General features: G+C 49.0%; 2 protein-coding genes across 3 annotated transcripts in view; both read left to right on the top strand.

The window, feature by feature from the left end:
• Nucleotides 1–1,450, top strand: part of NEMP1 (nuclear envelope integral membrane protein 1) — a 30,391-nt gene extending 28,941 nt beyond the window's left edge. The window contains exons 10-11 of the transcript XR_002515959.2: nucleotides 733–800; nucleotides 1,409–1,450. The gene's annotated coding sequence lies outside the window, so the exon portion shown is untranslated. The remainder of the gene's footprint in view (nucleotides 1–732; nucleotides 801–1,408) is intronic.
• Nucleotides 731–23,839, top strand: MYO1A (myosin IA). Of its 2 annotated transcripts, XM_003906631.3 has the most exons (29): nucleotides 731–800; nucleotides 1,409–1,629; nucleotides 3,162–3,295; nucleotides 3,401–3,516; nucleotides 3,784–3,878; nucleotides 4,098–4,202; nucleotides 4,398–4,444; nucleotides 4,581–4,644; nucleotides 4,848–4,946; nucleotides 7,593–7,696; nucleotides 7,799–7,946; nucleotides 8,444–8,562; nucleotides 8,644–8,730; nucleotides 10,586–10,651; nucleotides 10,793–10,897; nucleotides 12,809–12,871; nucleotides 13,074–13,274; nucleotides 13,445–13,671; nucleotides 14,011–14,211; nucleotides 14,439–14,532; nucleotides 14,964–15,113; nucleotides 15,215–15,283; nucleotides 15,674–15,748; nucleotides 21,191–21,325; nucleotides 22,052–22,158; nucleotides 22,495–22,627; nucleotides 22,780–22,932; nucleotides 23,108–23,235; nucleotides 23,486–23,839. In XM_003906631.3, exons 3-29 carry the CDS (start codon nucleotides 3,182–3,184, stop codon nucleotides 23,610–23,612), a joined length of 3,132 nt encoding a protein of 1,043 aa, XP_003906680.1. In that variant the 5' UTR covers nucleotides 731–800; nucleotides 1,409–1,629; nucleotides 3,162–3,181; the 3' UTR covers nucleotides 23,613–23,839. The 2 variants fall into 2 exon arrangements, with proteins under 2 accessions (XP_003906680.1, XP_017801451.1); XM_017945962.2 differs by lacking the exon at nucleotides 731–800 and having other exon boundaries at nucleotides 1,386–1,629.
• Nucleotides 23,840–25,074: the final 1,235 nt, after the last annotated feature.

The raw sequence follows: 25,074 nt of genomic DNA, 5'->3' as shown, positions 1-25,074 counted from the left end.
AGCACGGTGAAACCCCGTCTCTACTAAAAAATACAAAAAACTAGCCGGGCGAGGTGGCGGGCGCCTGTAGTCCCAGCTACTCGGGAGGCTGAGGCAGGAGAATGGCGTGAACCCAGGAAGCAGAGCTTGCAGTGAGCTGAGATTTGGCCACTGTACTCCAGCCTGGGCAACAGAGCAAGACTCTGTTTAAAAAAAGAAGAAGACACAAGAACTAAAAAAACACAATGTTTTTTAAAAAGTCCATCAGGCTGGGCGCGGTGGCTCAAGCCTGTAATCCCAGCACTTTGGGAGGCTGAGACAGGCGGATCACGAGGTCAGGAGATCGAGACCATCCTGGCTAGCACGGTGAAACCCCGTCTCTACTAAAAAATACAAAAAACTAGCCGGGCGAGGTGGCGGGCGCCTGTAGTCCCAGCTACTCGGGAGGCTGAGGCAGGAGAATGGCGGGAACCCGGGAGGTGGAGCTTGCAGTGAGCTGAGATCCGGCCACTGCACTCCCGCCTGGGCGACAGAGCGAGACTCCGTCTCAAAAAAAAAAAAATAAAATAAAATAAAATGAGAAACATCAGAACTTGGGCTGCAACTTATGGCAAACTTAGGGTTAGGGAGCTGCATTCTGTTCCTGGTTCTGCCATGCACTAGTGTGGAACTGTGGGCACATTGTATAACCTCTCTGAGTCTGGTGTTTGTCCGTAGCTTTCCATTTTAATGTATCTGTATTGCCTTCCTCAGGGTGGTGCTATTCAGTGAGGCAATGACGGGGGAGTTTAATGAAACTGGGACATCTATATACATATAAGGTATTATTACTAATCACTTTAATCTTTGGGTCCCTATGACGGGGTCTGATTCATGGGGGAAGGGAAGTGGAGAAGAATTTGGGGATTTTGTCTGCTTAGCTCTCCAAGTAATCTCGTTAACATCCCCTGACTCCCAATAAGATAGGAAGATTAGGTATGAGGGAGGTACTGTTTTTGTGCTAGGAAGACTTTTGTAAAGACGTGTCTCTCCATGTTGCCCAGGCTGGTCTTGAACTCCTGGGTTCAAGTGATCCTCCCGCCTTGGCCTCCCAAAGTGCTGGGAGTACAGCCATGAGCAACCGCACTGGGCCCTACCTGCCCTTGACAAAATTCCTGACTTCTCTTTGGGAAATATTTTCCTTGGCTATAAATTCCATTCTTCCAGCTTTCGTTTCCAAATTTGGGAGACAATGGAGCAAGAACCCTCCTTTAGTTAAGCCTCTCAGCTAATGCCAGCCAGATACCCTTTCCTACCTAGAGGGAGCTTGAGTGTCTCCCTCTGGGGCTTCAGGCCTGTGAAGGGTTAAGTGAGCCACACCCTCAGCAGGAACAGTCTGGACTTTGTGCTGATCAGCCATCTCCGGCCTCTCCTGGTTTGACTGGCACAGGGAGCCTGGGCTGGAAGAGGCAGCAAAAGGGAAGATCAGAAGAGTGGACACTGGCAAAAGGAGGCCAGCCTCTTTCCCGGCTTCCCTGCACCATGGACAGCTCCCATTAAACCACCTCTCCATCCCGGGGCCGGAACTCCTATGCCCCATTCCTGTCAAATTGAGATTTCATCCACCATTCTCCAAAGGACAGTGAAGTTATACCCTAGTTCCAGTGTTGGGTGAGTCCTGCCTTGACCTGTCACTGCTTCTCTTTAACACCTTGAGGTGCCCCATCAGGGGCCTGTTGTCTTTTGCCCTTCACCACCCTCAACCAGTCGCATTCCCACTCCCTTCAAATCTAAATCCAAAGAAGATGCCTGCTCCCGACCCACCTTCTGCTTCTCACCCTTCCCTGCCAAGTTAGTTAAAGGACTTAACTTTTTGTAAAATCTAGAAAATACAAAAATAGTATCTACTTCGTGGGGATATTGTAAGCACTAAATGAATTAGTGTTTGTACAGTGCTTAGAGCCGTGCCCAGTTCATGGTAAACGCTGCATGATTCCTAGAGACTATTATTGATATTCTTACTACTTCCTCAGTTGTGTCCTTCTGAGAAGTGACAAGTGCTTTCTTTTCCTAGAGCTTGGGGAAAACTAAGTGAAGGGAGAAGGAAGCCTGTGCCCCTTCTTGCCCCACTTCCATTCCTGCTTCCTCCCCTCTCCGACCCGGGTTCAGAGATGCAATAGCGTAGGACAATGTGTCTCTTTCATTCCTGTTTGGGAGTGGCATTGACCATTGTACTAATAATTCTGTCCTGTGCCTGGCCACTCTGCCTACTCAGTCTCACAGGAAAGACTGAGGAGGGCCGGGTTTCCTCCTTAGGGAACACATGCTATGTGCCTACTGTGTGGGGGCCAAGCCCCACCACCCTCCCTGTAGTTCCAACTCTGCTCCTCCTTGCCCACTTCCCCAAGAAGCTGGGTGTGTCCATCTGGGGCAAAGTCCATGCCAGAAGCTTATAGGAGTGGGTGTAAAAGCTGGAGATGGAAAAATAGAGACAGACATGTAACACATCCAGAGGTCCTGACAACTGCCTGTTTGTTGTGGAAGCAAACCCCACTCTCATTTTCTTTGGGAAATTCCAGTCTCTTATGGAGGAACTCCTGCCTCTGTCCTCTATAATTCTGCCTTGTCCAGTTCCCATTTTAAAAATGAAGCTCACTGTAGCAATGCCAGGGGAGGAGAGACCTTTGGAAGAACTTCTGAAATGGGTATGGGTAGGTTGGGTGTCTTTAATAGGGGCTGTGAGAAGTAAAGTGTTGAGAAGAAGCACTGAGGGGAGATAGGGAGTCTGGACCCTGGCCAGGGCCCAGTGCAGGAGAGAGAGGGCTTTCTGTACCTGGCGGCAGCACAAGTCTTCACTTACACTTTCCTCCTCAGCCCTCTCTCCTTCAGTCACAACTCCGCTTCCCCAGTTGTAGCCCACTGGGTGCCTGCCTTCCCCTGGTGGTCAGAGGCAGGTGTTCCTGTCCCGCCCCTGCCCTACCTCTACCAACTGTAACCCAGAGGATCCCCCCAACCTTCTGCTGAGAGTTTCAGCCTCCCTTAGCTTGGGCTGGTCCAGAGGCCTCTCCTAGGTTGGGGGCTCTCTTTAGGGCCAGGGTAGGAAGAGAGGAAGGCTCTTTTCGTCCTTCTGCCATCCTCCCCTCAAACAGTTATTGGTCCCTAAAGCTGAGTGGACATCAGCAAACTGTGCCTCTTATCTCCAGGATCAGTGGCCCCTCTGGACATGCCTCTCCTGGACGGTTCTGTGGGGGTGGAGGATCTTGTCCTCCTGGAACCCTTGGTGGAGGAATCCCTGCTCAAGAATCTTCAGCTTCGCTATGAAAGCAAGGAGATTTATGTGAGTGTCATATGGGTGCCTCTGGCTGTGGATATGTGGCTGGAGAGGTCACAGGCACCCACCTCACCCTCCAGCTCATTCCCTTCACCTTCTTCCTGACTCCAGACCTACATTGGGAATGTGGTGATCTCGGTGAATCCCTATCAGCAGCTTCCCATCTATGGGCCAGAGTTCATCGCCAAATATCGAGACTATACTTTCTATGAGCTGAAGCCCCATATGTGAGTAGGGGGACCAAGGGAAGACTGACAGGGCCCCAGCTTCTTGACACTGAGTCATCCTAATTTCCTTTGTCCCTTCCCCTGAAGGGGCTTCTCCAGCTGCCCCTTCCTTCCCTGGCCTTCTGGAGGCCCCTTCCAAGGCCTGTCACATCTTGCCCAGTCTGCCCCAAGTAGAGAGAGTGGATGAACCTGCATGCTGGAGATTGAGTGAAAGATGGTGTCTTGAACTGGTTCCACAATAGTCATTGCCCACTTCCTCCCCACAAGCTACGCATTGGCAAATGTGGCGTACCAGTCACTGAGGGACAGGGACCGAGACCAGTGTATCCTCATCACAGGCGAGAGTGGATCGGGCAAGACTGGTGAGGCCCCTGGCTGGGGGAACACATGGAGTCACCTCTGGAACTGCCTCCTTGTCTCTTTCCAAGCCAGACCTAGACCTGAACCTTTACCCCACAGAACTTCCTTCCCACTTTATCTGACTCCAAGGGGTGTTGAGGCGCTGGGGTGAGGGAAGTTAAGGAGATGGGGGGATGGGCTGGTCCTGGGTAGGGACCCACGAGAGTGTTTCTCCTGCACAGAGGCCAGCAAGCTGGTGATGTCTTATGTGGCTGCCATCTGTGGGAAAGGAGAGCAGGTGAACTCTGTGAAGGAGCAGCTGCTGCAGTCTAATCCAGTGCTGGAGGGTGAGAATTCTGCTCTCTGCCCTCTCCACCCTCCACCTAACCTCCAGAATCACTAAACCCTAGACCCTCTTCCCCAGTGCTGCAAAATCACCTCTCTTGTTCAGCCCCAAAAAATCCGAGATTGTCATGAGGACTGGAAGCCCTTCCTCCTTTCCCTTCTCTAGAGTTTCACTTCTCCCCTCCTCATCTTTGTAGCTTTTGGCAATGCCAAGACCATTCGCAACAACAATTCCTCCCGATTTGTGAGTAAATGTCTCCCCACCTGGGAGGAGATGATGTGGGGGCTTGAGAGGGAAGAATGTGGCACAGACCCCTCCCGGGAAAGGTGGTGAGAAGAGGAAGAAGCTAAGTCTTTCTCTCTCTGGTCTCTCTCTGAAGGGAAAGTACATGGATATTGAATTTGACTTCAAGGGATCCCCCCTCGGTGGTGTCATCACAAACTGTATGTGTCTCCCCAGTTCTACTCACCTGTCTTCCACCTGCCTCACATGGCCCTTTCTGCTAATCTGTTCCTGTAGAAAGACAGAATGTTAAATATCAAGGAGACTTCCCAACCACTAGGAATGCCAGTGATGGGGGCAGAGTTAGAGGGAAGCTACGGCATCTCCCAGGCCCTCAGGATGTTATTTTCTAATTCTCTGCCAGATCTGCTTGAGAAATCCCGAGTAGTGAAGCAGCTCAAAGGAGAAAGGAACTTCCACATCTTCTATCAGCTGCTGGCTGGAGCAGATGCACAGCTGCTGAGTATGTGCCTGCATGGGGAAAGTGTTCTCATGAGTGACACATGGCAAAGTCCCCAACCTCCATTCAGTCCCAGAACCCCTGTTCCCTCTGGGCCCCTGTAGCCCTCTTCCCTTGAACCTCCCAGATTTTCCTTGCTGCATTTCCCATTCTGAGCCTCACCCACTCATTGTTGGGAACAAATTCCTTTACCCCTGTGTTATCTTCTTTTTCTGGGGTTTTATTGCTAGGGATATGCCTTCTTGCCTCTTCACTGTTCTTGTTCCTCTTTCCTGCCTGGGTTCTGCTTTTCCTGAGCTGGCTTCAAATATGAAACAGTTGTCTCCATCTACTTTCCTTCCTACCTTCAACTTAAGGGGATTTAATTAAAACAGGGAAGCAGGCAGAATGTTGTAAGTGTTCAGGAACTTTCAGTGAGCTCCAGTTGAAGCTGTCCTGGGTCTACATTCGCCTCACCTAGGACCGTGTTCCTGATTTTCATTCATTCATTCATTCATTCATTCATTCATTCATTCAACATCTCTTGAACACCTATGATCGAATATTATGCTAGCCTCTAGGGATACAGATTTGAGTAAGACAGGACCCTGTCCTCGAAGAACTTATAGTCTTCTAGGGATAACAGGTGTGTGAGCAGATCCATTGTAATATGGTGTGATCGGGGCCATCAGGCCTGTGCAGCAGGCTATAAGAGCAGAAGACCTACAGCCCCTTGGCTTGGTCTGGGGAAGGGTCCATTACAGACTGGATGCTGTACTGGCCTGAAGTGGCTCTGGGTGGGCATCACTGGAGGGTCTGGTGGACTTTAAGCCTACTGGAGTTTGCCTCCCATTCTCCCCTCTGGCTGTGAGCACTGTGGGTGTCTGGCCCCCAAGAATGTCTCTTTGGTTTCTGGTGATTCTATGCTAGACCTGTGCTATCTCCTTTTCCACTCTTGGAGATCTCTATGATCTTCAGGGACACCTGCAGATCTCATGCTCATTCCTGGCTTAATAGTTTTGGTTGTGTTCAACTTGTCTGCATCATGGGCATTAGTGTCTTGTTCTGGTTGGTCTGTCACTTGTTGGTTTAAATCAACTCTAGATGAGGTCTCCCAGGTATCATCATCCCCAGACTTCCTGACTCATTCTCTCTCCAGATACCCCTCCTTAGCAGGCTCTTGTTTCAAAATTTGTGTGCCGGGGGACCATTAGCTTATAGTTTGAAGGACGCTCCCTGATTCTCAGATCATTTGCATACCAGATAATTGACATCCCTCAAACTCCATGATTAACCCAATCCCTCCCATCCTAGGGAAACAGCTTTGATAATTCACTTGATTCGTTTATTAAAAAGAAAAGTTCCTGCATGCCAGAAAGGCACACAGAATATGGAGATGAGAAACACAGTCCCAACACACAAGTTGCTCATTTGTGGGAGAGACAGAAAAAAACAAAACCTAGCCCATATGATATGGGCTGGGGTATATATTCACCAGTGGGGAATGCAAGAGAGTCATTTGGCTCAGTGCCTCAGCATCAGAGAAAACTTTTCAGAAGAGGTGTCAGGGTCGGGGAACATGCTACCTGCCACTTTATTGGTATTTGGTGTTCAAACAATGAATGAGCAACCCAGGCCGACAGTTGAGGCTGGGGGCAGGCAGGAGATATGAGCTTACCCTTCTCCCCTTTCCTTCACCCTCCAGAGGCACTTGTGTAGGATGGAAGGGTTGCTTGTTTATTTTTATTATTTAGAACCCTGAGGATAGGGAGAAGAGTAAAATGAGGGTTTTGTTTCATAAAAGTTGGGGGAAAACCCAACCAATATGAGCATCAAAACCCTAAACACTACTTAAAAGTGTACTTAAGGCCGGGCGCGGTGGCTCAAGCCTGTAATCCCAGCACTTTGGGAGGTCGAGGCGGGTGGATCACGAGGTCAGGAGATCGAGACTATCCTGGCTAACATGGTGAAACCCCGTCTCTACTAAAAATACAAAAAACTAGCCGGGCGTGGTGGCGGGCGCCTGTAGTCTCAGCTACTTGGGAGGCTGGGGCGGGAGAATGGCGTGAACCCGGGAGGCGGAGCTTGCAGTGAACTGAGATCACGCCACTGCACTCCAGCCTGGGAGCACAGCGAGACTCCGTCTCAAAAAAAAAAAAAAAAAAAAAAAAAAGTGTACTTAAAATTTTAGTTTATCAGGCCAAGTGCAGTGACTCATGCCTGTAATCCTAGCACTTTGAGCGGCTGAGGCAGGTGGAGTCCAGGAGTCGAGACCAGCCTGGCCAACATGGAGAAATCCCATCTCTACTAAAAATACCAAAATTAGCCAGGCGTGGTGGCACTCACCTGTAGTCCCAGCTACACAGGAGGCTAAGGCACGAGAATCACTTGAACCTGGGAAGTGGAGCTTGCAGTGAGCCGAGATTGCACTACTACCCTCCAGCCTGTGTGACGGAGTGAGACCCTGTCTCAACAACAACAAAAAATTATTCTGTCATCACAGGAATTAATGATCCCAAATCAAACGAGGCAGGGGAAGAACCCAAAACAAAAATGACTCCTTTGAATAAATGAATGAATCCATTAGGGCAAGGGCTGTGAGGTGTCAAGGCTGGAGGGCTCCAGAGAGCCTTGGGTACTAACCCTCTTCCCCAACACTGGCCCTCCCAGAGGCCCTGAAGCTCGAGCGGGATACAACTGGCTATGCCTATCTGAATCAGGAAGTATCCAGAGTGGATGGCTTGGACGACGCCTCCAGCTTCAGGGCTGTACAGGTGGGTGCCCGGGGTGGGGCAGGCTTGGGCCTTTAGGTCATCCTCTATTCTCATTGGACTGGCACTAACAGTTCAGCTTTTGATTTCTGCTTTCTGCCTAAGAGTGCAATGGCAGTGATTGGGTTCTCGGAGGAGGAGATTCAACAAGTGCTAGAGGTGACATCCATGGTGCTAAAGCTGGGGAACGTGTTGGTAGCTGATGAGTTCCAGGCCAATGGGACACCAGCAAGTGGCATCCGTGATGGGAGAGGTCTGCATCCCAGCCTGCTGGAGCCCCTACCCAGATCCTTAATCTCCTACTGCAAGTCGTGTCCTTCTGCCATCTCTAGCATAATTGATCTCACCCTGATGCAGTCCCACTCAGCCCACTCCCGAGTTCTCCCCTAAACAGACTCACTGAGAGCTCCCGATGAAGCATATGGGAATGAGCTTTTGAAATTTGATATATCTAGGTCTGGAAATTCTCTGAGTCTGAGTTGATCCTTCTGCAGAATGGGGATAATCACACCTAATTCAGGAGATTCTCATATTAAAGTAGATGATACATGCAAAATGCCCAGATCCCCTTTCTCCTGCCTCCCAACTCCCTGAGATTCCTCCAGGGCCATGTTCTGGGTTGGCTGCAATGACTTCTCCAGTGAGACCCCAGGACACCAGTCTCTCAGGCAGTTTCACTTATCAGATCGCAGTCCCTCCCCTGAGAGAAAACTGCCTCTAAGGACATGCTGTACTTTCTCATTACCCCAGGTGTTCGGGAGATTGGGGAGACTGTGGGCTTGAATTCAGAAGAACTAGAGAGAGCTTTGTGCTCGAGGACCATGGAAACAGCCAAGGAAAAGGTGGTCACTGCACTGAATGTCATGCAGGTAAGGGGCTCACTGGAGTGGAGGGGGTTGATTTGACCTTGTTCTGTGATGCCGCCCTAACCAGCTGGGCCTCATCCACAGGCTCAGTATGCTCGGGATGCCCTGGCTAAGAATGTCTACAGCCGCCTCTTCGACTGGATAGTGAATCGAATCAATGAGAGCATCAAGGCAAGTGGCCGCTCTCCTTTCTCCATGCTCTCCTGTCTGCCTCACCTTCTTGCCCTGTCACTAGCCCTATACCTTGGTTTCTGAGATGAGCAGAGTAGGGAGGATGATGGGAGGGTACAGTTCCTTCCAACAGTGTGTTGTCATGGAAACATCACGGGCTTTTGAGTTAGACAATCTGGATCTATCATCTACTTACTTAATTGAAAGTCATGTGGACTTTCAATATCACAAAGATTCTGGGCCTCAGTGTCCTGATTTGGAAACGCCCACTAAGAAACTTTAATATGCTGGGCGTGGTGGCCCATGCCTGTAATCCCAGGACTTTGGGAGGCTGAGGTGGGAGGATCGCTTGAGCTCAGTAGTTCAAGACCAGCCTGGGCAATATAGTGAGACCCCAACTCTATATTTTATGAAAAAAAGTAAATTAAATAAAAAACTAAGAAACACTAATGCATGCCTACCTGCTTCACAGGGTTTAATGAGGATCAGATAAATTATGTAAATAGTTACTATATGATACCACAATTCCCACTCCTAGGTATATACCCAAGAAAACTGAAATTAGATGTCCTCAGCTAAAATTTGTACACAAATGTTCATAGAAGCCTTATTTGTAATAGCCAAAAAGTAGAAACAGCCCAACTGTCCATCAGCTGATGAAGAGATAAAATGTGGTGTATCTGTACAAAAGAATGTTATTTGTCCATAAAAAGAATGAAGTACTGATACACGCTTCAAGATTGATGAGCCTTGGGCCGGGCGCGGTGGCTCACGCCTGTAATCCCAGCACTTTGGGAGGCCGAGATGGGCGGATCACGAGGTCAGGAGATTGAGACCATCCTGGCTAACATGGTGAAACCCCGTCTCTACTAAAAAAATACAAAAAACTAGCCGGGCATGGTGGCGGGCGCCTGTAGTCCCAGCTACTCGGGAGGCTGAGGCAGGAGAATGGCGTGAACCCGGGAGGTGGAGCTTGCAGTGAGCTGAGATCCGGCCACTGCACTCCAGCCTGGGCGACAGAGCGAGACTCCGTCTCAAAAAAAAAAAAAAAAGATTGATGAGCCTTGAAAACATTATGCTGAGTGAAAGAAGCTTGTCACAAAAGACCACATTTTGTTTGATTCCATTCATATGAAATGTCCAGAATAGGCAAATTCGTAGAGATGGGAAGTAGATCAATGACTGCCAAGGGCTGGGGGAGATAGGGGTATGGGGAGTGACTAATAATGGGTATAGGATTTCTTTTGCAGGGTGATGAAAATGTTCTGAAATTAGGTAGTGGTGATGGTTGTACAACCTATTGAATATACTAAAAAGCCACTGAATTATATGTGGTATGTGAATTATATTCAGTAAAGTTGTTATTAACAAATTATCCACATGGAAGTGCCATCTATTTAGAAGCTATTACTGAAAGGTAGTAGAATAAGAAGGGATTTGAGTCTAGGCTTGGGTAAGTACCTATCCTTCTGAAATTTGACTTTTTCATCTGTAAAATGGCAATAAAAGCACCTTATAAGATTATGATAAATAAAGACATGGAATCTTTTGTAAAATGCTCTACAAATGTAAGAGATGGTTATTGTCCTGAGAGGTTTTATTGTCTTTCTACCTGGTACCATTGTAGCACCATCCTGGAATCTATCTGTATCTTCCTTTTCCTTCTTGCCTCCCTCTTTGTTTTGTTCTCTAGTGTATGGAGGAGCAAGAGTAAAATCACAACAATTCCTTTCCAGTTTGGCAAAGCTCTTTCTAGTTCTGTTTGCCCCCTACTCCAACCCCATCCGCTCCAGAAGGACCTGGCCTGGTGTGCAGAGGGGGCCTGTCCTCAGATTTATCTTTCTGTCCTCTTCAGGTGGGCATCGGGGAAAAGAAGAAGGTAATGGGAGTCCTTGATATCTACGGTTTTGAGATATTAGAGGTGAGAGTGCCTCACCTCAGAACCCTGCTCCCCTAGGATTAGAGGTGGACAGGCTCACAGGGGGGATGCGAGTGGGGGGAGGTAGGGCTGAGAGGGAGAAAGTCTTGGAGTGAGCTCTCTAACCTGTGCTCCCTCTCTCAGGATAATAGCTTTGAGCAATTTGTGATCAACTACTGCAATGAGAAGCTGCAGCAGGTGTTCATAGAGATGACCTTGAAAGAAGAGCAAGAGGAATATGAGAGAGAAGTAAACTAAGTCTTTTCTACTTTCCCCTCTTAAACAACTTCTAGGCATATGCCAGAGCTTCCTTTCTTCTTGATCACAATTTCCTCTAAGTCATCCCCAGATGGGAACACAGAGGACAAAATGTTTCCCTTGCAGAGTAGATCATTCCAGCATTACCAAGTAGCCCTAATCCTCTGCTCTCCATTCTGCATTTCCCTGGCCTCCCAGGGTGCACGTGTGGAAAGTCCTGACAAGAGGGAAATGACAGCTGTGCTTGGCCTATGGCAGACTGTGAGCCAAATATAAAAAGGACATTTCTCCTGGGCTTGGCCCAACCACATCTCTTTCTGTGCCCTTCTCTAACATCTCAGAGTCCTTGGTCTCCCCCGGGCCCTAGCTACAGTTGCTGTCCTTTCTTGTAACACCATGATCCCAGACTTCCTTACCAAAAATGCCACATGGCTCCAATTTCTATGGCTAGGTGTTAGAAAAGCTCTCTGACTGAGCTCATTCCCTTCAAAGTGTGAATGGCTGAGAGTCTCACTCATCAAAACCCTCCCAGGGATGTTCCCTTGTGAGCTCTCAGGAATCATTTGTAACAGAATTTCAGGCAATGTGGTCACAATGTGTGAAAAAGTTTCTTTAGTTGTTTTGTGTGTTTTAATTTTAACGATTTAAATGATCAAATACATAATACATTCCCATGCTTCAAAATTCAAAAAGCTTAAAAAATATATAAGGAAACGTTCCCTCCTGCTTCTGCCCCTAGCCTCCTAGTTCTCCTCCCCACTCAGAGGCAACCAACATGGGCCTCCTTCCAGAAGTCTCTTACGCATATGCAAGCAAATTTGTAAATATATTTCCCCATAAAATCTATACAAATGGCAGTAAATACTCTCTGTTCTGTACCTTGTCGTCATCGCATAACAGGATCTTTCCATATCAGTATGTAAGGATGCTTTTTTACAACAACATAGTATTTTAAGGATATCATAATTCCTTTAACTGGTTGGGGAAGGTATATGGGGGATGAAGTGGGAGGGCAACTTAATTTAGTTCTGTTTTCTCTAAAGACCTGTGATAGAGGGAGGAAAGAAAGACCTATGCTTCCCAGCCATACTTGAGAATGTCCCAGCCTAGAGCATCTGACCCTTGGGTGGGGTCAGGAGCTGTCCTGTCTGTAGACCTGATGCCCAGCAAGTCCCCAAAGTAGAGAACAATTATCTTTGGTTCTTCTGCTTTTGCACCATTCTTGCTTTTCAAAACATTATATAGTCTAAAAGTCTCATGTAGATAAAGTGGTTCCTAAAGGGTGGTCCTGGACCAGCAGCATCAAAATCACTTGGAAACATGTTGGAAATACAGATTCCAGGCCCACATCCCAGACCTGTTGAATCAGAAACTTGGGGAGTGGGACCCAGCAATCTGTATTTTAACAGCCCTCCAGGTGATTGTGATGCACACTGAAGTTTGAGAATCACGGATGTAGATCTTTGAAGATGTATCAAATTAGCCTTGTTGTTTGATGATAAACTCTCACTCACATGCTGTGGTTTTAAAGAGCACAGAGTAGTGTGGCCGCTGTTCCACATACACATGGATCCTTCCCCACTCCCACATGGGAAATCTCTATCCTAATCTTCACTCAACATGTTACACTTCCCTCTCCACCCTACACCACCTACAGGGATCTCTGCATTGTCTCACCCTCTGTCACTGCTACTCCAGTTCCTTCCGTGTGTCTGTCTACCCACCCCACAAATTCTCCACCAACCTTGGAGGGATGGGGACATAAATAGAAATCATACCAAGGACCCCTCTGAATTATGGGACTTTCTGATGTCCTTTGTTGGGTGGGTGAAAGGCTGGATCTGGTGAGGTCTCTGGAGGCTTGTCTTGGACCTGTTCCCTGTAATTGTTTCCCCTGACCAGGGCATACCGTGGACAAAGGTGGACTACTTTGATAATGGCATCATTTGTAACCTCATTGAGCATGTGAGTTATCATTCTCTTATCTGTGGGACTTCCTCTTCCAGACTGCCTGAACATCCTTCCCCTGTCTCTCTCCGTGACTCCCCACTTGGTAGGGACAGTAAAGAAGGCAGAAGATAAGAGTGGAGAAAGGGGGCAGCAGTGAGAACGTGGACATCTTGGAGGACCAGATTTAGGTTGGCCTTCTTTTGTTCCCCTGGCCCAGAATCAGCGAGGTATCCTGGCCATGTTGGATGAGGAATGCCTGCGGCCTGGGGTGGTCAGTGACTCCACTTTCCTAGCAAAGCTGAACCAGCTCTTCTCCAAGCATGGCCACTATGAGAGCAAAGTCACCCAGAATGCCCAGCGTCAATATGACCACACCATGGGCCTCAGCTGCTTTCGCATCTGCCACTATGCGGGCAAGGTGAAATGGCAGGGCTGGAGGGCAGAGATTAGGGCCCAAGCCCAGGCTGAAGGCAATGGGGGAGGAACCCGGGGAAGGTGAGAGTCTGGAATACTTCACAATGAGACTGGGAGGGCCAAGTGCTGGGACAAGGTTGTGGGGTCTCCAAACCGATAGCTGCTCCTTTACAGGTGACATACAATGTGACCAACTTTATTGACAAGAATAATGACCTACTCTTCCGAGACCTGTCACAGGCCATGTGGAAGGCCCAGCACCCCCTCCTTCGGTCCTTGTTTCCTGAGGGCAATCCTAAGCAGGCATCTCTCAAACGCCCCCCAACTGCTGGGGCCCAGTTCAAGAGTTCTGTGGCCATCCTCATGAAGAACCTGTATTCCAAGAACCCCAACTACATCAGGTGACATGCTGGCATGCAGGGGAACATGCTACATATGTGATGGCATGTGCAGGGTCCATGTGCTATACAACATGTCTGTGTGGGAGGCTTCTGGAATCAGGATATCAGAGGTCCTTTCCTCACAGAAAACAGTCGGATAAGGAGCTGAGAATCCCAGTGAGAAAGCATCAGATTCAGTAGGGAATACATAGAAGTGAGTGAAACTGGGGAGGCCAGTGTGTCTACTTTCTTTGAAAATTTTCAATGAAGTGGACTGTGTGCAGCATAGGGGAACATGGTGGATTACACTGTCAATGGTGTCAACTCCTGAAGCCTGTGCCTTACGCTGCCTCCCACCAGGTGCATAAAGCCCAATGAGCATCAGCAGCGAGGTCAGTTCTCTTCAGACCTGGTGGCAACCCAGGCTCGGTACCTGGGACTGCTGGAGAATGTGCGGGTGCGACGGGCAGGCTATGCCCACCGCCAGGGTTACGGGCCCTTCCTGGAGAGGTACCGATTGCTGAGCCGGAGCACCTGGCCTCACTGGAATGGGGGAGACCGGTAAGACCCCATGGGGAGACTGGGCATCAGGAAAGGGCAGTGCAGAAAGCATCTCTGGAGGAAGAGACCTGGAGGTGCAGTGCACATCTGCTGAAGCTGGGTGAATGGATACTTGGAAGAATGAATTGAATGATCACTTCTTGGAGGCTGAAAGGATTAGGGGAAAGGTGGAAGAGGACTCTCTCTTGAGATACCCCTCTGCAGCTTTCTGTCATCTGCTTCCATAGGGAAGGTGTCGAGAAGGTCCTGGGGGAGCTGAGCATGTCCTCGGGGGAGCTGGCCTTTGGCAAGACAAAGATATTCATTAGAAGCCCCAAGACTGTGAGTTAGAGAGTGCACTTGCATTTGGTGAGGGTGGAAGGTGGAAGAGTGAAAGCCCACTTGAGAAAGGCTGGAGGGGGTGGGAGCATGTATAACCTGGAATGGATAGTAGATGGGAAGCTTCCTGTCTGTAGGAACCGTATCCCTGGGAACTGAACTGTTGGGTTCCTACACTGCCCTGAGTCTGGGGAGCTCGGTGCTGCAAGGCTCTAAGTGCCTCTGCCTGAGGCAGAGCCCTTGAGGGTCGGAGTGATCAACATCTAGCTACAAAGTTAGAGTTCAGTAGATCCTTGTTTACTGAATGAATAAATAAATGAACTAAGAAGACAAAGGAATGATCAAATAAGGCCTAGTTGGGAAGCCTAAGTACTGTGGGGTATAGGAGAGGACAGTACTGTTCCCCTGAGCCAGTCTCTTCCACCTCTCCACAGCTTTTCTACCTCGAAGAACAGAGGCGCCTGAGACTCCAGCAGCTGGCCACACTCATTCAGAAGATTTACCGAGGCTGGCGCTGCCGCACCCACTACCAGCTGATGCGAAAGAGTCAGATCCTCATCTCTGCTTGGTTTCGGGGAAATGTGGTATGGTCACCCCCAAAATCCGACTGTGTTCACTCTAATAGGGAGGATGGAAGGTGGCTCAGGAGATGCTGTTTTTCTAACAACTCCCATGTTTTCTACAGCAAAAGAAACACTATGGGAAGATAAAGGCATCCGTGTTATTGATCCAGGCCTTTGTGAGAGGGTGGAAGGTAATGGAGAGTGGAAGAGAGGCTTCCTCACATTGTTCCTCCTGGATTGTGCCACCTGCTGGCTAGAGCAGCAGAGAGCTAGTCCTGCCTGCACCCAGGCTGTACTTCTGTGTATCAGTCCGTCCATGTGTGGGTGGGTATCTGGGAGTGAGAGGCCTATAGGGGAGACCTGTGTAGGTGTCTGGGTGTGTAGATGCCTAACTTGGCAGCAGAACTTTGCCTTCTGCTCTAAGTGTCCTCACTGCCAACTTGTCTGACTTTACTACCTCCTTCCAGCTACAGTCTCAGCTCTTTATCTTACTCAGGTCTTTGTGTGGTTAAAAAATAGTAGAACCTCTTCCAGAATCTGCCTATCTTCACTTTGGCTACTTTTTTGTACTTTTCTGCCAGGCCCGAAAGAATTATCGCAAATATTTCCGGTCAGAGGCTGCCCTCACCTTGGCAGATTTCATCTACAAGAGCATGGTAAGTGGTATGGGTTAGGGTGGATGTTAGGGATGGAGCAGGGAGGCACAGGTTTGGGAGAGGGGTTTGAGAAGAGGCAACCCAAAGCTTTCCCCCAAGAGTTTCCTCAGTCTGCATGTAGTTAAGTCCTAGGAGAAGAGGGCAGCTACCTGTAGGGACCAGGCCCCAGTGCCTTGTACTCAGGGGCAGAATCAGATAGCATTTTGGCATGAGTGGACACTCCAGGCAACCTTGTGGCAGGAAGGGGTCTCAGCACACCCATCATCTGGTCTATGGTCAAATAGGCTTGTGAAGAGCTTGGGGCTGGATGTTTAACAACAGTTGAAGAGGCTAAGCCTCATTGAAGAGTAGAGTGATCTGCACATTAACTAGCCCAACCTCCCAAGATACATTTTACGGCTGGGGTGAAAGTGGGGGAATTGTGTCTTCCTTCTACTTCCTCTGAAACTATTGTTGGCAAGTCAGAAAGTAAATCTCAGGAAGGACCTATCCTAATTCTGGAGGACGTGGGTCAGGCTGGGTGGGAAGACCTACCTGGAAGGCCTACACATTCAAACTTACAGGCAGTTCCCAGGGGGAGAAAAACAGGGACAGAGAAGAGTAACTTCTGGAGACATCAGTCGGATAGCAATAGTGCTTCTGAGAAGTGTCAGGGAGGAAACCAGGGAGGGAGAAGCACTTCCAATGAAACCTTGGGAAAGGCCAGAGAGGAGGAAGAGCATGGGATCTTGGACAGAGGCTGGAGCAAATTGTAACCGACCTCTGCTGACTGGGTTTTTGACCATAGTTAGGACCCTGACTGTGCTCATTCAGACATAAGACATGTTTGCTTGCAGCCCCTCTTTGTTGTTTGAGAGTCTGGATCCCTCAGCTCAAGAGAGGAATGGGGGCTCTGAAGCTCTGGGCCTCTTTTTTGCCTTCCTGAGACTTCATTTGCTCGTTCTTTTCCCGTCCCCAGGGAATTTCCATCTTCCAGGTCTCTTTTTTTTTTTTTTTTTTTGAGACGGAGTCTCGCTCTGTCACCCAGGCTGGAGTGCAGTGGCCGGATCTCAGCTCACTGCAAGCTCTGCCTCCCGGGTTCACGCCATTCTCCTGCCTCAGCCTCCCGAGTAGCTGGGACTACAGGCGCCCGCCACCTCGCCCGGCTAGTTTTTTGTATTTTTTAGTAGAGACGGGGTTTCACCGGGTTCGCCAGGATGGTCTCGATCTCCTGACCTTGTGATCCGCCCGTCTCGGCCTCCCAAAGTGCTGGGATTACAGGCTTGAGCCACCGCGCCCGGCCTTCCAGGTCTCTTCAGTTGCCTGTTCACCTCTTGTGCTGGTGCCAGAGTAACTGCCTTCCCACCATACATGCTTCTTGCTACACACCTGAGACTTGTAATCTGATTTTGCTGTTACCTCCTGACTGCCATTCTTCCTCCTTTCTTTCATCTGTATATTGTCAGGCAGCTACTAATTGTCAACCCAGAAGCTGCTGGGTTTAGACCAGGGTCTCAATAAATCACACCCCCATAGAAGTCTGCAGCCACTGGGCACTGATCCCCCCAGTGTTTCTGACTATTCCAATTTGCCACTGCCTTGACTGTAACTAACGCTAGTATCCATTATCATTTGTTATTTATTTATTTATTTATTTATTTACTTTTTGAGACAGAGTTTCACTCTTGTCGCCCAGGCTGGAGTAAATGGTGTGATCTTGGCTCACTGCAACCTCCGCTTCCCAGGTTCAAGTGATTATCCTGCCTCAGCCTCCTGAGCTGGGATTACAGGCATGCACCACCATGCCCAGCTAATTTTTGTATTTTTAGTAGAGACAGAGTTTCACCATGTTGGCCAGGCTGGTCTTAAACTCCTGACCTCAAGTGATCTGCCCATCTCGACCTCCCAAAGTGCTAGGATTACCGGTGTGAGCCACTGCACCCAGCCTATTTTTTTTTTTTTTTTTGAGATGGAATCTTGCTGTGTCGCCCAGGCTGGAAATGCAGTAAGCATGATCTCGGCTCACTGCAACCTCCATCTCCTGGGCTCAAGCCGTCCTTCAGCCTCAGCCTCCCCAGTAGCTGAGACCACAGGCACATGCCACCACGCCTGGCTAATTTTTTGTGTTTTTGGTAAAGATGTGGTTTCACCATGTTGCCCAGGCTGGTCTCAAACTCCTGAGCTCAAGCGATCCACTCGCCTTGGCCTCCCAAAGTGCTGGGATGACAGGCGTGAGCCACTGCACCCGGCCTTACCCATTTTGAACATCTACTATGCATTAAGCTCTTTACGTGCATTGACTCTAATACTTTCACCAACCCTGTGAGGTAGGCTCTTTTCTTTCTCCCATTTTATAGTTAAAAAGCCAAGTCTCAGGGAAGTTAAATAACTTGCCAGGGGTTCCACAGCTGTAAGTGGTAAAGCTGGGTTATAAATTATTTGACTCTAGAGCTTTTAACCACTGCCAAAGACTGCCCCTCATCAATAGAGGCCTGGGCAACCCGTGTCCCTAGGCAGACCTGGGAGCAGGAGGGCTGCATAGGAAAGGGCAGAACTTTCTAATCTAGAAAAAAACAATGAAAAGAAGAAAGCCTTCAGAGGCTCCACATTAATTGGAACAAAGGGGATTATGACAGATGCTTAGGCATGTTTTTTGAATTATTAATAAATAAAATCAGACCAGGGACTGGGGACTCCAGTCGTGGAGGCCTTTCCAGACCCAGATCCCAAACCCACCAAACCCACCAGACCTGTAGTGGAAGCTACAATGAGCTTGGATAGTTCCTGCAGTTACAGCAATATACTGTGTTCTGCCTCTTTCTATTTTAATTTTTTAACCTGATATCTTAGTAAAACATTTTCATAAAAATTTCAGACATTTAGAAGTGCCAAAAATCAAGTCATTTTTTATATCTTCAGTAATTCTGTGCCATAAACAAACAGGTTGCTAGGTGCTCTATGGGATGTAAAACCTTGGCCAGGCAAGGTGACTCACTCCTGTAATCCTGGCACTTCGGGAGGCTGAGGCGGGAATATTGCTTGAGCCCAGGAATTTGTGACCAGTCTGGGCAACATAGTGAGACCTAGACACTACAAAAAAATTTTAAAAATTAGGTGAGTGTGGTGGCTCGTACCTGTAGTCCTAGCTACTTGGAAGGCTGAGGTGGAAGGATCACTTGAACCTGGGAGGGCAAGGCTGCAGTGAGCTGTGATGGTGGCACTGCACTCTAGCCTGGGTGACAGAGCAAAACCCTGTCTCCAAAAAAGAGACAAAAACAAAAACTTAAGAATCCTCATTCTAGATTGGGGGAGACTAAACAGTCATTCTAGATTGGGGGAGACTAAACAGTCATGGATGAAGCTTCACTGGATCCTGGAAAAGGAAAAATAAAACAAAGCTTAAAAGGACATGTTTATAAGTTTGTAAAGGACATGTAGAGAAATCTGAGTGTGGATCACTGTTGGATGAATGATGTTGATTTTCTTAGGTGTGATGATGGAGTTATGATCATGTAAGAGAATGTTCCAGTTCTTGGGAGAGGCATGCTGATGTTTTAGGGTAAAATGTCATGGTATCTGTAACCTAGTTTAGGATGGTAGGGTGGCAAGGATTTGTGTAAATGTGTATATGCATGTATTTATATGCACACATGTGTATATGTGTTAGAGTACACAGATAGTGCAAGGTGTTAACATTATCAGTTGGTGAATTTCGATGAGGAGCATACAGTATACAGATGTTAATTGTATCTTTTTTCAACTTTTCTGTAAGTTAAAAAAACTTTCAAAATAATAAGCTATATTGAATTTTAAAAACATCATATTATGCTACTCTTCTGCATGAATTCTCCAATGGTGTTCCATTTCACTCCTTACCACAGCCTACAAGGCCCATCATGATCTGCCCCGACCTACTCTCTGATCCTTTTTTCCTGCTCAAGTGATTCCGGTCACCCTTTCTTTTGTTTTTAGACAGAGTCTTGCTCCGTCACCCAGGCTGGAGTGCAGTAGTGCTATCTCGGCTCGCTGCAACCTCCGCCTCCCGGGTTCAAGCGATTCTCCTGTCTCAACCTCTAGAGTAGCTGGGAGTACAGGCATGCACCACCATGCCCAGCTAATTTTTGCACACCCTGGCTTTTTAATGTCTCTGGAATATGCTGCCAGTCATTCCTGCCTCAGGGTCTACTTCTTTGCATCACAGCAGATGCCATTATCTGACATCACCCTCTATATTTATTTGCTTGTGTAGTTGGTCCCCTTCTCCACCCTATAGTAGAATGTAAATCCAGTGAAAATGAAGACTTTGTTGACTGTTATGTCCCAATACCTAGAACAGTGCCAGGCACTAAGTGGACACTCAAAAAATGTTGAATAGTGAAAAAAAATGTGAGACCTGGGATCCTGCCTTATAAGGACTCAGTGTCTAGAAAAGGGAGCTGTTTTCCATGCAAATAACTATAGTACAAAGATGAGTGTAGGCAAATTGCTGTGGGGCTTCAAAGAAAGGAGAGGCAATCTGGGGCTTGGGGAATCAGGGAGGGCTTTGAGCTGATCTCCCAGGTTGGCAGAGTTGAGCCAAGGCACACAGTGATCATGTGTGGGCTGGGTAGGGGCATGGGAAAGAGTCCTGTCTGGGTGATGTGCCCGGGGAATGCAGAGGTCCTACGACATGAGGCTGAGGTCTAAGTGTCAGGGAGGAAAGCAGGGAGAGAAAAGCACTTCCAGTGAAACCTTGGGAAAGTCCAGAGAGAAGGAAGAAGAGCATGGGATCTTGGACAGAGGCTGGAGCAAATTGTAACTGACCTCCACTGATTGGATTTTTGACCGTGGTTAGAACCCTGACTATTACTCATTCAGACATGAGACACATTTGCTTATAGCCCCTCTTTGTTGTTCGAGGGTCTGGATCCCAAAGCTTAAGAGAGGAATGGGGGCTCTGAAGTTCTGGGCCTCTTCATTGCCTCCCTGAACCTTCATTTGCTCTTTCTCCTTTGCTCCTTTATTTGTTCCTTCTTCCTTTGAATGGAGGCTGACATGTTTGGACTTGACTGATTTGAGAGGAGGGGAAATTTGGTACCTAGCCAACAGCCGACACAGACAGTGGCTGCCACCCGTAGGTAATTGTGAACAGAGGGAATAGAAAGCTACAGGAGCAAAACTTTGAAACCAGCTTTCATATTCGTTCCTCTTACCTCACTGCCCTGGGTAGCAGGTCTCTGGTTGGAACTAATCTTTCTCTCCCTCCAGTCTCCTATTCATGCTCTTACCTCCCGGCCTCAAGCTTGCACCTCACGCTGAAAAAGATCCAGGAGGTGACTCCCTTCCATCTCTTCAGCTCCACCCCTTGCTTCTCACTGTGGGTTAATCTCCTCCTTTGAAGTGGCAGGATCTGGGTGCCAGTGTGCCTGTCAGGAAGTGTTTCTTCTCATCACTCTACTCCCAATCCCCCTGCTCCCAAACCAGGTACAGAAATTCCTACTGGGGCTGAAGAACAATTTGCCATCCACAAACATCTTGGACAAGACATGGCCAGCCGCCCCCTACAAGTGCCTCAGCACAGCGAATCAGGAGCTGCAGCAACTCTTCTACCAGTGGAAGGCAAGTGGATCCCAGGCACCCCTCCTCTCATTTCATCTTTTTTCCCCCTCACCCTGATTTTCCTCTTTTGCCTCCCTCTTCTATTTTTTTCTCATTAAAAAAATTGTGGTAATATGTACATAACATACAATCTACCATTTTAACAGTGTTTAAGTGTATAGTTCAGTGGCATGAGCGACATTCATGTTGTTCTGCAGCCATCACTGCCATCCATCTCCATACACATTTTTCATCACCCCAAACTGAAACTCTGTACCCATTATGCAATAACCCCCTATTCTCCCATTCCCCTAGCCCCTGATATCCTATAATCTACTTTGTTTCTATGCATTTCACTTTTCTAGGTGCCTCATATAAGTAGGAATCATATCGTATTTGTCCTTTTGTGTCTGGCTTATTTCACTTCGCATCATGTAACTTGTTCTTTTATTCAGGAAATGCTTATTCAGCACCTGTCTGGGTCTAAGCCTTGCCCTGAGAGCTGAGCATAGAGCCCTCCTGGTGCTTTTATTTGATGGTGTCCATTCCCTACCCCAGCCTCCCTCGGTTTCTGCACTCCTCCTCAATGGTCCTCCAGCCCTGGCCTCTCCCTGAGGTGTCTAGTGCCTGTCCTTTTTCCTCAGTCTCTCTCCTCTCCTAGGGTCTTCTAGTCGATGTTTCTCACCTCCCTCCCCAGCCCTGCCCTCCCACTCCATGATTTTAGCTCCTGTTCCTTCTTCCTCACAGTGCAAGAGGTTCCGGGATCAGCTGTCCCCGAAGCAGGTAGAGATCCTGAGGGAAAAGCTCTGTGCCAGTGAACTGTTCAAGGGCAAGAAGGCTTCATATCCCCAGAGGTGAGGGCCTCCTAGACCCTGCACAGCCAGTTCCATCAAGCAGTGCTTCTCAAACTTGAGCCTGCCTCAGAATCACCTGGCAGGATTGTCATCCCCAGGTGCTATGTCCCTCCTCAGAGTCTCTGATCCAGCAGGTCTTGGGGTGGGGACCAAAATTTGCCTTTCTAACAACTCTCCAGGTGGTGCTGATGTCTTGGTCCCAGACTGTGCTCTGTGGACACTGACAGAGGATACATGGATGTGGGGGAAGGGCCCAGGAGGACTCGAATGGGAACTCTGGGGGTGGGGAGAGGCCTGTGGGCTTGTCTCTGCTGCACACCTCCCATGTGTTCTCAGTGTCCCCATTCCATTCTGTGGTGACTACATTGGGCTGCAAGGGAACCCCAAGCTGCAGAAGCTGAAAGGTGGGGAGGAAGGGCCTGTTCTGATGGCAGAGGCCGTGAAGAAGGTCAATCGTGGCAATGGCAAGGTAAGGGTCTGCAGGCTGAACTCCTCCCACAGCTACTGCAGAGCTGTTTTCTGGCATCTGCAGAGTGGATGGCAGGCTGTGTTTGCGCCCTGCCAGGTGGAGTGGGGGCAATTAATCCTGCCTTTCCTTACCCTTTCCTGTTCCGTCCCTAGACTTCTTCTCGGATTCTCCTCCTGACCAAGGGCCATGTGATTCTCACAGACACCAAGAAGTCCCAGGCCAAAATTGTCATTGGGCTAGACAATGTGGCTGGGGTGTCAGTCACCAGCTTCAAGGATGGGCTCTTTAGCTTGCATCTGAGTGAGGTATCAGAGCTGGGTGGGGCAGGCCTTGGACTGGAGAAGGTGGTATGCATCCCAGAGCTGGGGAAGGCTGGAGGTGATGGGGACCAGACCTTTCGCTCTGGGCCTTTGATGTCCCTCAGGTGCTGCTGGAGAGAAAAAATGAATCCCTTTCCTGCTATTTTTCCCTCTTCCTAAGATGTCATCGGTGGGCTCCAAGGGGGACTTCCTGCTGGTCAGCGAGCATGTGATTGAACTGCTGACCAAAATATACCGGGCTGTGCTGGATGCCACACAGAGGCAGCTTGCAGTTACCGTGACTGAGAAGTGAGGCCATGAGTTGGGGGTGAAGGGCGGCTTAGGGTAGACAGCCAGGCTAATGGTCATTGTGACCGGGATCAGAAAGCGAAGCATGTAGGGCAGAGCAGGGTGGGGCTTGGAGGTGTTTCTCAGGCCCCCACCCAGGTTCTTGGGGCCTCAAGCCCTCTGACTCACATGATAGGGGAGCCATCATGGAAATGCGGGAGTCGGGATGAGGGGATGGGCACTAGATTTGGTTTTTCTGTTCCCTCTCCAGGTTCTCAATGAGGTTCAAAGAGAACAGTGTGGCTGTCAAGGTCATCCAGGGCCCCGTAGGTGGTGACAACAGCAAGCTACACTGCAAGAAGAAGGGGAGTCGTTGCCTGGAGGTGACAGTGCAGTGAGGAGGGGGCGCCATGCAGAGACTGCAGCTGCTTCCTCCCAAACCAGCATTAACCCCCTCTGCCCTCCTGTGTGGGAGGGTCTCTAACCCCTCTGATCGTGGGGCATGGCTTGGGGATTAAACTACCCTTGAAGAGGACCCTTGTCCCAAACCCTTCCTGTTCTCTCCTCCAAAAGTAGCTTCCTCCAACCCTCAGCCTCTTTGCTCACTAATAAAACATGTGGCTTGGAAAGGTTCGGTCAGGGTGGGTGGGTCCCTGTTCCCCCTATCTTTTCACCCAGGTGTACTTAGACCCCTGCCCCCATGCCCTTTTTCCTCCTCAAGCTCCTTGGAGCCAGCTAGTGAGGTAATGAGAAAGGAAAAGAAGGGAAATTGTCTCCGGGCTCCTTGACCGGCTGAGCTCTGGGGGGTGTTTAGAGAGACTGTGGTGGGTGGAGGGGCTGCGGGGGGAGTTAAGGATGGGGCTTAGGTCTCAGGTGGCCAGTGGACTGATTCATTAAGTGTGTCCCTGGAGGGAAGAAGTGAGCATCCCTATCTTGGCAGAAACTGGGATCCTTTGGCGATTTAGCCTGAAAAGTGGCCCAAGGCTGGAGGGCTTATGTATGCTAGGAGTGCTGCGGAATGCAGGGTCTCCTGAACGTGGGAGAGCGCCATCACCCCCTCTACTCCCACACACAACACAGGGCTGCATCACACCAGCCTCCCCAACACCCCCTTCCTTCTCACACACCCGAGATGCCAAACTGCTGCCAACAGTTATCTTGCTCGTCGCTGTCCCACAGCTGGGGCCTGCAGCAGGTGGCCCTTCACTGGGAGGCTCCCTCATCAAGACCCTCCCATCCCTGTGACCTGGCCCTTTCCTCTCCTCTTCCTTTATTTTTCCTGCATCATCGTCATTATCTTTTTCTCACCCTCCCAACTATCTCACACCGTCTCATTGTCCCTGTTTCTGTGGGCTCTGACTGATATCAATATGTAATATTTTGTAAAATGCTGTAAATATTTTTCTACTCCCCCTCATATCTGTTTTCTCATAGATTCTGTCTTGTCTCAGCCTCTCACCATCCTGGCCTCTACCTTTGGGGAACAAGCTGCTCATATATTCACAGTAAAATTTAGATCTGTGGTCTGTGAGAGCTTACCAGGGGCTGCCTTTGTTTTTGTCTCTGGCTGTCTCTTCCTCCTTTCAAGATCTCTACCTTGCCTACCTCTTCCCACTTCCTTCCCTGAACTCACTGTGCCTTGAGACTGGGGTCTCCCTCCACTTGACTTCCATCTGCAGGCAGCTCACGGCCCGGCTATCATGCTGGCCAGGGAGAACTGATTAACTTCTCTTCCTGCCTGCAGATTAATCTGCTCTCCGAGCACAAGCCACTTGCTTCTGGCACACCCTGCTCTAAGCTAAGATAGGACCTGAGGAATCATCTGTTTTCAGGCGGGTGAGGGGCTAGAGCCTGCCTTAT

The sequence above is a fragment of the Papio anubis genome, chromosome 9 (assembly GCF_008728515.1).
Source record: "Papio anubis isolate 15944 chromosome 9, Panubis1.0, whole genome shotgun sequence".
NCBI lineage: Eukaryota > Metazoa > Chordata > Mammalia > Primates > Cercopithecidae > Papio > Papio anubis.
The sequence above is the reverse complement of the archived record's forward strand: the minus strand, read 5'-3'. Positions and strand labels throughout refer to the sequence as shown.

Coding starts and splice junctions, on each gene's coding strand:
- MYO1A (XM_003906631.3), top strand. CDS start 3,182: ATGCCTCTCCTGGACGGTTCTGTGGGGGTGGAGGATCTTGTCCTCCTG. Junction 4,203..4,397: donor GTCTAATCCAGTGCTGGAGG/GTGAGAATTCTG, acceptor TCATCTTTGTAG/CTTTTGGCAATGCCAAGACC. Junction 7,947..8,443: donor TGGCATCCGTGATGGGAGAG/GTCTGCATCCCA, acceptor TCATTACCCCAG/GTGTTCGGGAGATTGGGGAG.